Here is a 12,007-nt window from a genome sequence, read left to right as displayed (position 1 = left end):
AAGGGCTCTGCTGGGAGGGGTGAAGAAACAGTGGGTAAACTGAGGTTAGCCCCGAAAGGAAAAGACAGGATGGGGTATAAGCTTGCAGTCACATGAAGGAGGAAATGTATCATCCTTGAGCACCATGTGCTGCCCCAAACCCATCCTGGAAAACATGGTTCTTCCTCCCAGGGCACGTTTTGCCCTGGCTGTGCCAGAGGGACTTCCTGACTTGAGGGTGCTTGGTGCTGGGCTGCTCACCAAAGCTTTGGAGGCTGCCCTGTTGCTGCTGCAGGCTGGTGACTCCTGGCTTTTCCTTCCCCTGCCAGACCTACGGAAGAACTTTGATCAGGAGCCGCTGGGCAAGGAGGTCCCACTGGAGCACGAGGTGCTGCTGCAGTGCCGCCCACCCGAGGGGGTCCCACAGGCTGAGGTGAGCGGCTCCTGAAGGAATGCACGGTGGGGTATCCCATCCCATCCCATCCCATCCCATCCCATCCCATCCCATCCCATCCCATCCCATCCCATCCCATCCCATCCCATCCCATCCCATCCCATCCCATCCCATCCCATCCCATCCCATCCCATCCCATCCCATCCCAGATGATCTCCTGCCAGCTCTTATTCAGCAGAATGGTTTATTTTGGGCAGCACCTGCTCAGTGCACTTCTCCCACACTTCCTGAGGTGCCTCAGAGGGAGGATCTGACGAGGAGGCACCCAGTGAGTTGTCTGGGTGGAGAGGTCACCATGGGAGCTGCAGGCTGGGGAAATCAGTATGGATGGATTTTCCTACCATGGCAGTGGAGCTCTCCTTGCCCACAGCCCCATCAGCCGCTGAGAGCTGCATGTTGGAGGGAGCCACAGTGCCTCATCCTTGGCCAAAACACCAGTAACATGCCCCAGTCAGGCCTGGTTTGGCCCAGTTTTTGAGGAGAAATCAATCCATTCTGGGGCAAGGTTGTCCTTTGGTCTTGGCCATGGTTTAACCTCCATCCCTTCCTGTCCTGCCAGGTGGAGTGGCTGAGGAACGAGGATGTCATCGATCCCACCCAGGACACCAACTTCCTGATCACCATCGATCACAACCTCATCATCAAGCAGGCCCGGCTGCTGGACACTGCTAATTACACCTGCATGGCCAAGAACATCGTGGCCAAGCGCCGGAGCACCACGGCCGCTGTCATCGTCTACGGTATCGGCCCGTGCTCCGGGAAGGGCACCTTTAGTGCTGGCCATGTCTCCAAGCCAAGGGGGAATATGGGAATTTCCTGGGAGTGGTAGGAGGGAATTAGTGCATTACATGAGGTGATAACCAGTATCTGCAGGACAGGAGCCCTAATGGCTTCCACATGCAGTGAGGAGAGGTTTGGGGTGAAGGGGTGGAGGTGTTTCCGAGCGTTCTCGTCTGGGTAGGAGGGTGGATGGAGGTTGGATCCAGACTCTGGATTACTCTGACTCTCAAAGCAGCTGGAAAGCTGTATTTGTCTGAACTTTGCTATGAAATCAAAGATCAGGGCCAGACACAAAAATATTTGCCAAGTGGAAAAAGGACCAAAGCAGTCTTGAGCATCTCGGGCATGGGGTGGTGACACAAGAGGGAGTTTTGTGGTTTGCTGTTCACGAGGCTGAGCTGTAACAGGGGGTCACAGAAGGTGTAAGAACTCAAGGCTTAGCTCCAGTCTGAGGCTCAGCTGATGGATTTGGCTCCAGAGTTAACTGTGCTCATCTCCTCTGCAGTGAATGGTGGCTGGTCCACCTGGTCTGAGTGGTCTCCGTGCAATAACCGCTGTGGCCGGGGCTGGCAGAAGCGCACCCGGACCTGCACCAACCCCGCACCCCTGAACGGCGGCTCCTTCTGCGACGGGCAGCCCTTCCAGAAAATCACCTGCACCACCCTCTGCCCAGGTAAGGAGGGCTCAGAAACCACCTGTACCCCAGGCTACAGTGGGGATTGTTGGGATTGTTCAGCCTGGATGAGGGAAGGCTCTGAGGTGACCTCATTGCAGCCTACAAGAAACACGGAGAGAGATTATTTACAGGGGCCTGGAGTGACAGCACAATGGAGAATGGCTTCAAACAGACAGAAGGCAGGATTAGATGGGATAGTGGGAAGAAATTCTTCCCTGTGAGGGTGGGGTGCCCGGGGAAGCTGTGTTTGCCTCTGGATCCCTGAAAGAGTCCGAGACCAGGCTGAACGGAGCTTGGAGCAACCTGGGATAGTGGAAGGTGTCGCTGCCCATGGCAGAGGGTTGAAACAAGCTGGTCTTTAAGGAGTGCTGGGATGACACTCCCCAGAATAGCAGAACACTTTACTGACGCTGCCATGCCGGCTGCCCGCAGTGGACGGCGCGTGGACGGAGTGGAGCAAGTGGTCGGCGTGCAGCACCGAGTGCACCCACTGGCGCAGCCGCGAGTGCGCGGCCCCTGCGCCCCGCAACGGCGGCAAGGACTGCAGCGGGGTGCTGCTGGACTCCAAAAACTGCACCGACGGCCTCTGCCTGCACAGTGAGTGTCTGGAGGGTGGCTGCGGGCATGGGGACGTGCTGCAGGAGATGCTGTGGCGCTCCGGCGTTCGGCCACGCTTTGTTGGCTGTGCCTCCAAGCTGATGGAGCAGCCGGTGTCGCCTGAGTGTTAAGTCGTGTCCTTAAAAAGGTGTTTTTGAGCAGATTCTCCCCTTCTAGAGTTATTTCTTACCTGGAGGAAGATGTATTGGGGATTTGGGGGATCTAAATGTGTCGCTGGCATTGAGACCCCTGTCCCCCCGCCATAGGTTTGGGGTCTCTGCTGAAATAAAGCTGGTTGTGGGTAGACAGGGAAACAGGAGGGGTTTCTCAGCCACACCGTGAAGACACCTTCCCTGGGTCACTGCTGGGAGTTCTGGAGGTGGTTTTTTGAGGAAATAAACCCATAATGGTGGTAGTGCTGCTGCTACCTGTGAGCAGGCGTGCTGAAGGCAGCCAGTGCTGCCACCTGCTGCTGTGTGACACCACTGTCCCCTTTACTGCTTGGGCATGGGGATGTCCTTGTCACCACGCTTCTACCTGGCTTTTGGAATGCCCCAGGGAATGATGCTGATCTCCCACACAACCCCCCTGGCCCCCCCACCGGGCTGGCTTACCTCCCACTTTCTGTTTCATCTCATCCCCATCATCACCTTCACCTTTTTCTTTTCTAACTTTGTTTTTCCTAACAGATAAAAGAATTCTAAACGAGCCCAAAAGCCACCGTAAGTGCTCATTTCATGGCCATTATTTTTTGTTTTGTTTGTTCCTGTGGTTTTCTTCTGTTGAATCCATGGCAGGGGTTCCCTGGCAGCTGGGCCAAGGACAGGGTGGGAAGATGGAACAACTAAAGTCCACTCCAAAACTCCTGTGGGCTCCTCAGGGTTGTCTCTGTTAGGATGTGAGGGTTGCTCACAGCTTTGTGAACCTGAGCTGCACAAACTTAACATTTCTGGGACCTTTGGTGCTCAGGTGAAGTTTGCACAAGCTGTGGCCAGATGTCCTCCAAAGGTCTGAGGGCTTCACCTCCATCTCATTCTGTGGCATTGCTCTGGACTTCCTGCTCTTAAAAAACGCCTTCCATCCTCTTGCCAGCCTTTCCAGCAGGCCCAGGGCACGTCTTTCCGCCCATGCCTGAGTCACTGGTGGGATTGGGGAGCGATGGTGGGTCTTGATGTGATTTTCTGCTGCCCCTTTTTTCACCCCTTTGTGTCTTTAATCCCTCTCAGTGCTGGAGGCCACGGGCGATGTGGCCCTGTATGCCGGGCTGGTGGTGGCCATTTTCGTCTTCATCGTGATCCTCATGGCCGTGGGGGTGGTGGTGTACCGGAGGAGACGCCGGGATTTCGACACGGACATCACGGACTCCTCGGCCGCTCTGACCGGAGGGTTCCACCCTGTCAACTTCAAGACATCCCGGCATGGTAAGAGCCATGGAGGTCCTCACCAGCCTTAGGTCAAGCAGAAAGAAAGTCACAGGAGAGGGTGGATCCTCACTGGGATCCCGTTTTCCCGAGGGAATATACTGATTTTTGAAGGCTGAAGGCTTCATGGAAGTGCTGATGGTGGGAATCAGGGCAGCCTGGTCTAGCGGCAGGTGCCCCATGGCAGGGGTTTAGAACGAGGTGGTTTTGACGGTCCCATCCAACCCAAACCCTTCTGGGATGTCTTCCACTCAAGCAGTACTTTTCCATGCCCTGGCTTCCACCGCTGTCTTCATCCCACTTTTGTTTCCTGGTCCGGCAGACAACCCTCAGCTGCTGCACCCTTCGATGCAGCCGGACCTGACGGCCAGCGCGGGCGTGTACCGCGGCCCCATGTACGCCCTGCAGGACTCCTCCGACAAGATCCCCATGACCAACTCGCCCCTGCTGGACCCCCTGCCCAGCCTCAAGATCAAGGTGTACAACTCCTCCACCGCCTCCTCCTCCTCGCCGGGGCTGCACGACGGCGCGGACCTGCTGGGGGGAGGCCCCGCCACCGGCACCTACCCGGGGGACGCCGCCAGGGACGGCCACTTTGCCAACGTGCGGAGCAAAGGCCTGGGCTCCCAGCACCTCCTCAGCCTGCCCCGGGAGCACGGCTACAGCGCCAGTGGCACCTTTGGCTACCTGGGGGGAAGGCTCACCGTGCCGGGCACAGGTAGGCCACAGGCTGGGGTTGTGTGGCTGCCAAGCCGTCAAGGAGTTGCTCTTGTCCCTGCCTGAGCGGCCTTTTGCTGTCCCAAACCTGGCTCGGGGTAGGAAGGCAGAAAGTTCCTCTGCTGGATATCTCAGGCTGGAGGTTACAGCCTCCTTGGGCTTGCCTTGGTCTTTCCCTGCCATTGATCCAGGGCTGGCGCCTTGCAAAAACATCCAAAGATTAGGATTTTCCTTGCTGGTGAAGGAAAAACATTGGCCTCACTCATCCCTGCAATCAGTGCAGAGAATCCCAGAGAAGCTGTGGCTGCCCCTTCCCCAGAAGCATCCAAGGCCAAGATGGACAAGGCTTGGAGCAGCCTGGGATAGTGGAAGGTGTCCCTGCCCAAGGCAGGGGTGCTGGGACTGGGTGGCCTTCAAGGCCCCTTCCAACCCAAAGCATTCCATGCTTCTGTGATCTGGGGGCGTTCCTTTCTGCACTGCCCTGCTCTCCTTGTGCCCTCTGGCTGGGGTGAAGGGTGGTTTCTCCCTCATCCCCCGCTCTGCCTGTGACTGACACCCATGTGTGCCGTTCCAGGGGTGAGCCTGCTGGTGCCCCACGGGGCCATCCCCCAGGGGAAGTTCTACGAGATGTACCTGGTGCTCAACAAGGCTGAGACCGCCCTGTAAGTCACCCCTCTGGCCACCCGCCCCTCGCTGGCCACCACGGAGTTCCCTGCCCAACCTGTGTCCCCCTGTCCCTCCCCAGGCTGCCCTCTGAGGGCACACAGACAGTGCTGAGCCCGGCAGTGACCTGTGGGCCTACGGGCCTGCTCCTGTGCCGCCCTGTCGTCCTGACCATTCCCCACTGCGCCGACGTCGGCTCCTCGGATTGGATCTACCAGCTGAAAACACAGTCCCACCAGGGAAACTGGGAGGTAAGGGGGGAGCCCAGGCCCTGCAGCCAGCAGAGGGGCACAACCCCTTGGAGGACGGGCTGACCCCTCAATCTTGATGTCTCTGTAGGAGGTTGTGACCCTGGATGAGGAGACCCTCAACACTCCCTGCTACTGCCAGCTGGAAGCCAAGTCCTGCCACATTTTGCTGGACCAGCTTGGCACCTACGTCTTTGTGGGGGAGTCCTACTCCAGGTCAGCCATCAAGAGGCTCCAGCTGGCCATCTTTGCCCCCACCGTCTGCACCTCCCTGGAGTACAGCCTCAAGGTCTACTGCCTGGAGGACACGCCAGATGCTCTGAAGGTAAAGATCCCCTTCCCAAAGCTGTTTGTGCTGGCAGCAGGATGCTGCCTGGTGCCTCTCAGGACAGCCTGGCCCTGGGGAGCAGACAACCTGATGCAACTGCCTGCAAAGTGACCACAGTGAAATAATGAGGTGTTTACTGCTTTGCCTGTCCTTCCTCGTCCTCTGCCAAGGAAACAGGGAGGGTGCTGCGTGGCTCTCCTGCAGGCATTACATGAAAGGTTTGGCTGCTGATGGGTGGGATTTTTTATCGATCCTGTTATTCCTGCAGGCATCCATGTCTCTCCCTGCCCTGGAAGGGTTTTGTGGCATAGATAACATCCAGTGCATCACAGGAAGCTGGAGTTCAAATGCTTTGGTTACCTGGGCCCACCAGCACTGGGGCTGTTTGATTCCCTGTGATCACAGGTCCAGTGAATCCTGTTGGGATTGATGTGGTGCCTCTAGGTGGAGATGTAGGCAGGGCTCTGGCTCCTGGCTTGTCTTTTTCTCCTAAAAGCTGCTGGTGTGATGAAGGGATGGTGTTAAAAGCAGAGAGAGTGGCACCCTTCAAGGGAGTGGCTGAGCCTTGTGTTGGAGCTTTGTGTTCTCCAAGGGGTACGGAGGCACTGATGGATGCTCACTTTAGGAAATCCAAGTTTTAGGTGGGGCTGGTGTATGAGATGAGCTGGCAAGTTCTGCTGGGGTGGCCAAAAGCTGTTCTCCATGGGCTTGAGGCTGCTGCTGGCTCTTCTTGGCAACCCCTCTCCCCGCTCCATCCTGCCTTTGTGCGTGGAGGTGGGCAGAGGAGCAGCCCCTGCCCTTCTCCTGGGACTCACCCTACCTGTCCTACTGCCCACAGGAGGTGCTGGAGCTGGAAAGGACATTGGGAGGGTACCTGCTGGAGGAGCCCAAGCCCCTGCCCTTCAAGGACAGCTACCACAACCTGCGCCTCTCCATCCACGACATCCCCCACGCGCTGTGGAGGAGCAAACTGCTGGCCAAGTACCAGGTGAGGGGCTGAAGTGGGGGCAGCTGGGCTTCCAGACTCGGGAGCACCATCTCCAGCCAGGCACCACAGGGCTGTGGGTGTCCTGGGCCCATCTCCTGAGTTGTCTCCCAAAGGGACAGAGGAGGAAGGGGACAGGTTTTCCAGTCTTTTCCGTGGGATGTTCTCTGTGAACTCCTGCTGTCCCTTCCCATCCCTCATGGGGTGGCTGGAGGAGGTGGGAGCTGCTGGAGCCTTGGCTGAGCCCGTGCTTTGGTGGCCCACAGGAAATCCCCTTCTACCACATCTGGAGCGGCAGCCAGCGAGCGCTGCACTGCACCTTCACGCTGGAGAGGTACAGCCAGGCCTCCACCGAGCTCACCTGCAAGATCTGCGTCCGGCAGGTGGAAGGGGAAGGGCAGATCTTCCAGCTCCACGTCACGCTGGGAGAGGTGAGCGGAGGGGAGGTGGCAGGGCAGCAGGGGACACGCTCGGACGTCTCAGCAAGGTCTCACCCTGTCCTTCCTCTTCCAGCACGGCAGCTCCTCCGACACCCTCCGCTCCCACCACAGCGGGGCCACCACCACCACCACCACCACCCAGGTGGGACCCTACGCCTTCAAAATCCCCCTCTCCATCCGGCAGAAGATCTGCAACAGCCTGGATGCTCCCAACTCCAGGGGAAACGACTGGAGACTTCTTGCCCAGAAGCTTTCCATGGACCGGTGGGTCTCCCCAGGCTTTGCTTTCCCTTCCTGTGCCCCCGACAGGAAGGCTTCACTCTGTGCTCCCTCTCAGCTGTAGACATCCAGTGGGGTTGTGTCCAGCTGTATAGGTCCATCCATAAATGGGGATAGAGCTCTGCATAGTTATATCCCTCTCTATCCTTGGATATGATTTTAAACTAAAAGAGGAGAGGTTTAGGTGAGATATGGGGAAGAAATTCTTCCTCTGAGGTTGGTGAGGCCCTGGCACGGGGTGCCCAGAGAAGCTGTGGCTGCCCCTGGATCCCTGGAAGTGTCCAAGGCCAGGTTGGGCAGGGTTTGGAGCACCCTGGGATAGTGGAAGTTGTCCCTGCCCATGGCAGATTTTGGAACTGGATGATCCTGCAGGTTCCTTCTAACCCGAACAATTCTGGCATCCATCTGTGCCACCCTCCTGCATCTCCTGTCACTTTGAATGGCCATTATTTATCTGGGACAATGGCTGTGCAACTCCCACCTGGTTTCACACCAGGACCAAAGGGAGAAAGGGTAATTTCAGCAAAGCCAAGCTGACATTGCTTCTGCACGAATACCAGCTCTGTCTAAAAATTGCAGACGGTCTCTCGGGGGCTTTGGCATTTGTGTTACAGCATTCCCATTAAAGTTCACATTCCAGACAGGTTTGCTGCTCCAGCATCCCTCCCTCCTGCCGTCTCCAAAGGGCACCACAGCAGCCCAACCTTCTTCTGCTTCTCCCTCTCAGGTATCTGAACTACTTTGCCACCAAAGCCAGCCCCACCGGGGTGCTCCTGGACTTGTGGGAAGCCGAGCACCAGGACGACGGCGATCTCAACACCCTGGCCAGTGCCTTAGAGGAGATGGGCAAGAGCGAGATGCTGGTGGTCATGGCCACGGAGGGGGACTGCTGATGGTGCTCCCCACACCTGGGGGGCCGGGAGGACGAAGCAGGGGGTGAGGAAGGGTCCTCCCCCGATGGCAGGGGGAGGCACATCCGTCCTGAGCGGGGAGGGGCCGAGGCCGGCGCTTCTCCCGCATCACTGTCAGCCTTAGAGACCCATCCTCAGCGTTTACAAGCAATTCAAGTGTTAAACAGCATTCCTCCTCAAGGCACGGGGAGGAATTAGGGCTTCTTGAGTTGGGATGGGGGCTTTCCTTTTCCTTCTTCTTTTTGGGTTCCCTTCCTCCTCCTGTAATTGCATTTCTGCGTTGAAGAGACGAATACAATCCAGGCTTAACTTCTGTCAAAGGCTTCAGGCAGCTTAACGAGGCAAATAGGAAAGAAAAAAAAGTTAAAAAAAAAAAAAAGTTTCTTAGGAAACGCAAATAATTTATTATCCAGATCTTTGGATGTGTCCTTTTTAAAAAAAAGAAAAAGAAAAAAAAAAAAAAGACAGATTTATAAATCTTTTTTTTTTTTTGGTGTGCGAGGGCAAGAGCGTTGCTGTGGTCAGGGTGGCAGAGAGAGAGATTTCAATGGACACACTTTTGTAAGGAAAAACGTGTGATCCAAGTTGAGAAAAATGTGTTTACATGTCCTGGGACCCCTAGGGAGTCTGGAGGGTGAAGTGCCTCTCCTCCCCACTGGTTCAGGGCCAGCTCAGACCCTCCCCAAGGCTTTTGTCCTTGCAAGCTCCCTTTTCCCTGGCAGCAGGAATGATGGGTCCCACTCCACCTGCAAGGAGGGATGAGGGATGATGCCCTCTATTTAGGGTTCAGGGTGGGGAGAGTGCATCCAGATGTGGGTATTTGTAATGAATTCTTCCCTGGCATGGTTTGGGGGAGCTTTTTAGGATGACTACGCCTTCATTTACATAACTTCAGTACAAACCAAAGATTTCAGTCCTGCGCCAACCTCCGGACTCGAGGCTAAAGGGGGAGATGTTGTAAACCCAGCAGGATTTTGTGGTGAGCACCCCCAAACCTGGGCTTGGGGGTCAGAGGGAGGCGATGAGGGGGCGTGGAGGGGTCAGAGGAGAGCAGGGCCTGGGATGTGGCCAGGCCTCCGCTTCAGGTCCCTGCACTCCTGCCTGGATTTTGATGCAGTGTTTCAGCACGGATTCAGGGAGGTGTCCCTGAATGTCCTCTGGTGTCCCCAGGCTGCGAGCCAGGCTGAGCATTTTCACACGAGGGGATGGCAGTGCGTGAGCAGTGCTCAGGTTTCCATCCCTCACTGCAGCTCCTCTTTTTCCTTGGAATAGGCTTTCTGTAGCAATGGAGAAGCTGTGGGGTGAATGGAAAGCAATCGAGTGGTAGGCAGGAACGAGGTTCCTCACACCAGATACGGTGTCATGATGAAGGTAAAAAATTTAGGTTGCCTGCAGGTAGAAATAGTTACTCACTGAGTGCTGTATCTTAGAAATGTGTCTGTTTAAAAAAAAATAAAATAATGAAATAGGAAGGGGGTGGTAAGCTCAGGATTAGACTAGGTCACACAGCCAGGCTGTGGATTCTCCATCGGTGGAAGTATTAGGAGCATGTCCTGCTCTGGGCTGCAGAGCCCTGGATCAGCGTCGTGGAATGCCTGTGTCACCCCACAAAGTGCTGGGCACAGGAGCACACTCAGGGAGCCTGGAGAGCATCACCTGCACCGGGCAGCTCGGGAGGAGCTTTCAGTATTGCTGGGACATGACAGGATTCCTCTGGGCAGCTCCTGAGGCACTGAAGCACAGAGCTGCTGCCTGATGTGTCTCAGGGTCCCTGGGGTTCACTTCTTGCTGGGCTTTCAAGGCTGTGGGAGGGAAGGGAACTTTTCCCCTTGTGCTGGATGGGGAAAACTGCTGCTGGGTGAGCTCCTGTGTCACGTGGGAAGGGCCTTATCCAACTTTTGGGTTGAATTTGACCATTTCCGAGACCCTCTGAGCTAAGGAAGAATAAGCAAATTTGGAGAGCAATTAAGACTTGATGGATCAAGCCAGCTGCTTGTGGTCTCGAGCGCTCCTTTCCCAGTTCCACGGTATTCTCTGAGGGATGAGATGCTCTTTCAGGTCACCTGGGAATCTCTCTCGCTCCCATTCTCTGGTTTATGGATCACTGCACCGGGATGTGGGTCTGTCCATCCATCCATCCCTCCGTCCTGCCCGCGGGTGCCTCTCTCCATCTCCATCTGTGTTCATCTTCCCCTTCCTTTGGGCAGGCAGCAGCCACCTGGCTGGGCTGAAGTGCATGTTTGGGGAGATTCTCCCCGTTTTTCTGACCAGGGAACCTGCAGCAGGAGCAGGCCAGGGAGGATGCAGGGCTTGTCTCCAGCTCCCAGGAGCCCTCCACACCTCCCTCCACGCCCAGGGGTTTCTCCAGCCAGGCATTTTGGCAAAGGCAGCCCCCGTGGTCCGTGTCGTGCTGACAGTGTCCATCTCTCCCTCCAAAATGTGTTTCCATATTTATATGTCCAGGGGATGGGCCCGGTGGCATCCTCTAAACCCGCGTCCGTTCATTCTGTAAACTAAAGAACTGTAAATAAAGTTTAGCATTCCTATTGTAACAAATTAATTTTTATGCAATAAATTATATTTCCTAGTCTAATAAAAAAAAAAAAAAAAAAAAAAAGGAAGGAAACAATCTGCTATCTCTCCTGTTCATCACTCACTGGTTCCTGCCGCATTTGGCATCTGCAGGGATTTGGGGTCCCTGTGAGCATCCCTCCAACCTACTGTGGGCTCCACTGCCACGGGAAGATGTTGCTCTTGGAGTCCCTGATGGAATTAATCTGGAGATTGACTGATGGTTTGTTTTGGGCTCACATGGGTGCTTCCAAGGCCAGGAGATGATGGCTATAGCTGTGGCCTGTGGGCTAAGCCCCCTCTCTCAAGCAGTTCATTCCCTTTCCCAAGGGATATCCTACAGAAAGCAATGGCCCTTCCAGCAAAGACCAGGATTGGAGGGGATAATTTGGGCGGGGGGAATGGAGCACGGAGCTGCGGCTGCAAGTGGAGCATCCCTGTCCTCCATCATCCCACCTCGCTTCCTCCCCTGCCTGGGGATCACGGCTGCTCTCCTGCTTCAGTCCCAGCGAGGGAACGAAGCCAGAAGGGTTTGCAGGGATGTTCCAGGAGCCCACTGCCCCTGCCTGGGCCACTCAACCTGTTCCGGCTCGCGGGGACCAGTTTCCACCAGGAGATGGCAACATTGTCCGTGCTCTGGGCAGGAGTGGGAATTCTGCAAGCAGCCAGGAAAAAAGGGGATGAAATTGTTGCCCTGCCACCGCAATGCTTATACCAAAGCCATACACATTATGTATATTATTATACCAAATATACACATTATGTGCCCAACCTTCCCAGCTGGGCCTTCCAGCTCCGGACAGGATGCTGGGGTAGATGTGTCTCAGGAGGGATAACCTTTTCTAAGAGTCCCAGAATGGTTTGGAAGGGATGTTATAAACACTCTTGTTCCACCCCCCTGCCATGGACAGGGAAATTTTCCATTAGACCAGGTTGTTCCAGCCTGGCCTTGGACACT

General features: G+C 55.8%; 1 protein-coding gene across 2 annotated transcripts in view; it reads left to right on the top strand.

Annotated features, from left to right (window-relative positions):
* UNC5B (unc-5 netrin receptor B) overlaps positions 1 to 11,060 on the top strand; it is a 51,767-nt gene extending 40,707 nt beyond the window's left edge. The window contains exons 4-17 of one of the 2 annotated variants that reach the window (XM_058840895.1): positions 309 to 412; positions 993 to 1,173; positions 1,719 to 1,886; positions 2,322 to 2,486; positions 3,176 to 3,208; positions 3,713 to 3,907; positions 4,230 to 4,625; positions 5,199 to 5,286; positions 5,370 to 5,538; positions 5,627 to 5,860; positions 6,702 to 6,851; positions 7,115 to 7,279; positions 7,362 to 7,552; positions 8,295 to 11,060. In XM_058840895.1, the coding sequence (XP_058696878.1) occupies positions 309 to 412; positions 993 to 1,173; positions 1,719 to 1,886; positions 2,322 to 2,486; positions 3,176 to 3,208; positions 3,713 to 3,907; positions 4,230 to 4,625; positions 5,199 to 5,286; positions 5,370 to 5,538; positions 5,627 to 5,860; positions 6,702 to 6,851; positions 7,115 to 7,279; positions 7,362 to 7,552; positions 8,295 to 8,460 (2,405 nt within the window). In that variant the 3' untranslated portion in view covers positions 8,461 to 11,060. The remainder of the gene's footprint in view (positions 1 to 308; positions 413 to 992; positions 1,174 to 1,718; positions 1,887 to 2,321; positions 2,487 to 3,175; positions 3,209 to 3,712; positions 3,908 to 4,229; positions 4,626 to 5,198; positions 5,287 to 5,369; positions 5,539 to 5,626; positions 5,861 to 6,701; positions 6,852 to 7,114; positions 7,280 to 7,361; positions 7,553 to 8,294) is intronic. The other variant, XM_058840896.1, reaches the window with a different exon arrangement.
* The last annotated feature ends 947 nt before the right edge of the window (positions 11,061 to 12,007 follow it).

Source organism: Poecile atricapillus, chromosome 6 (genome assembly GCF_030490865.1).
Source record: "Poecile atricapillus isolate bPoeAtr1 chromosome 6, bPoeAtr1.hap1, whole genome shotgun sequence".
Taxonomy (NCBI): Eukaryota; Metazoa; Chordata; class Aves; order Passeriformes; family Paridae; genus Poecile; species Poecile atricapillus.
Note: the sequence above shows the minus strand (reverse complement) of the source record. Positions and strands in the feature narration are given on the sequence as shown.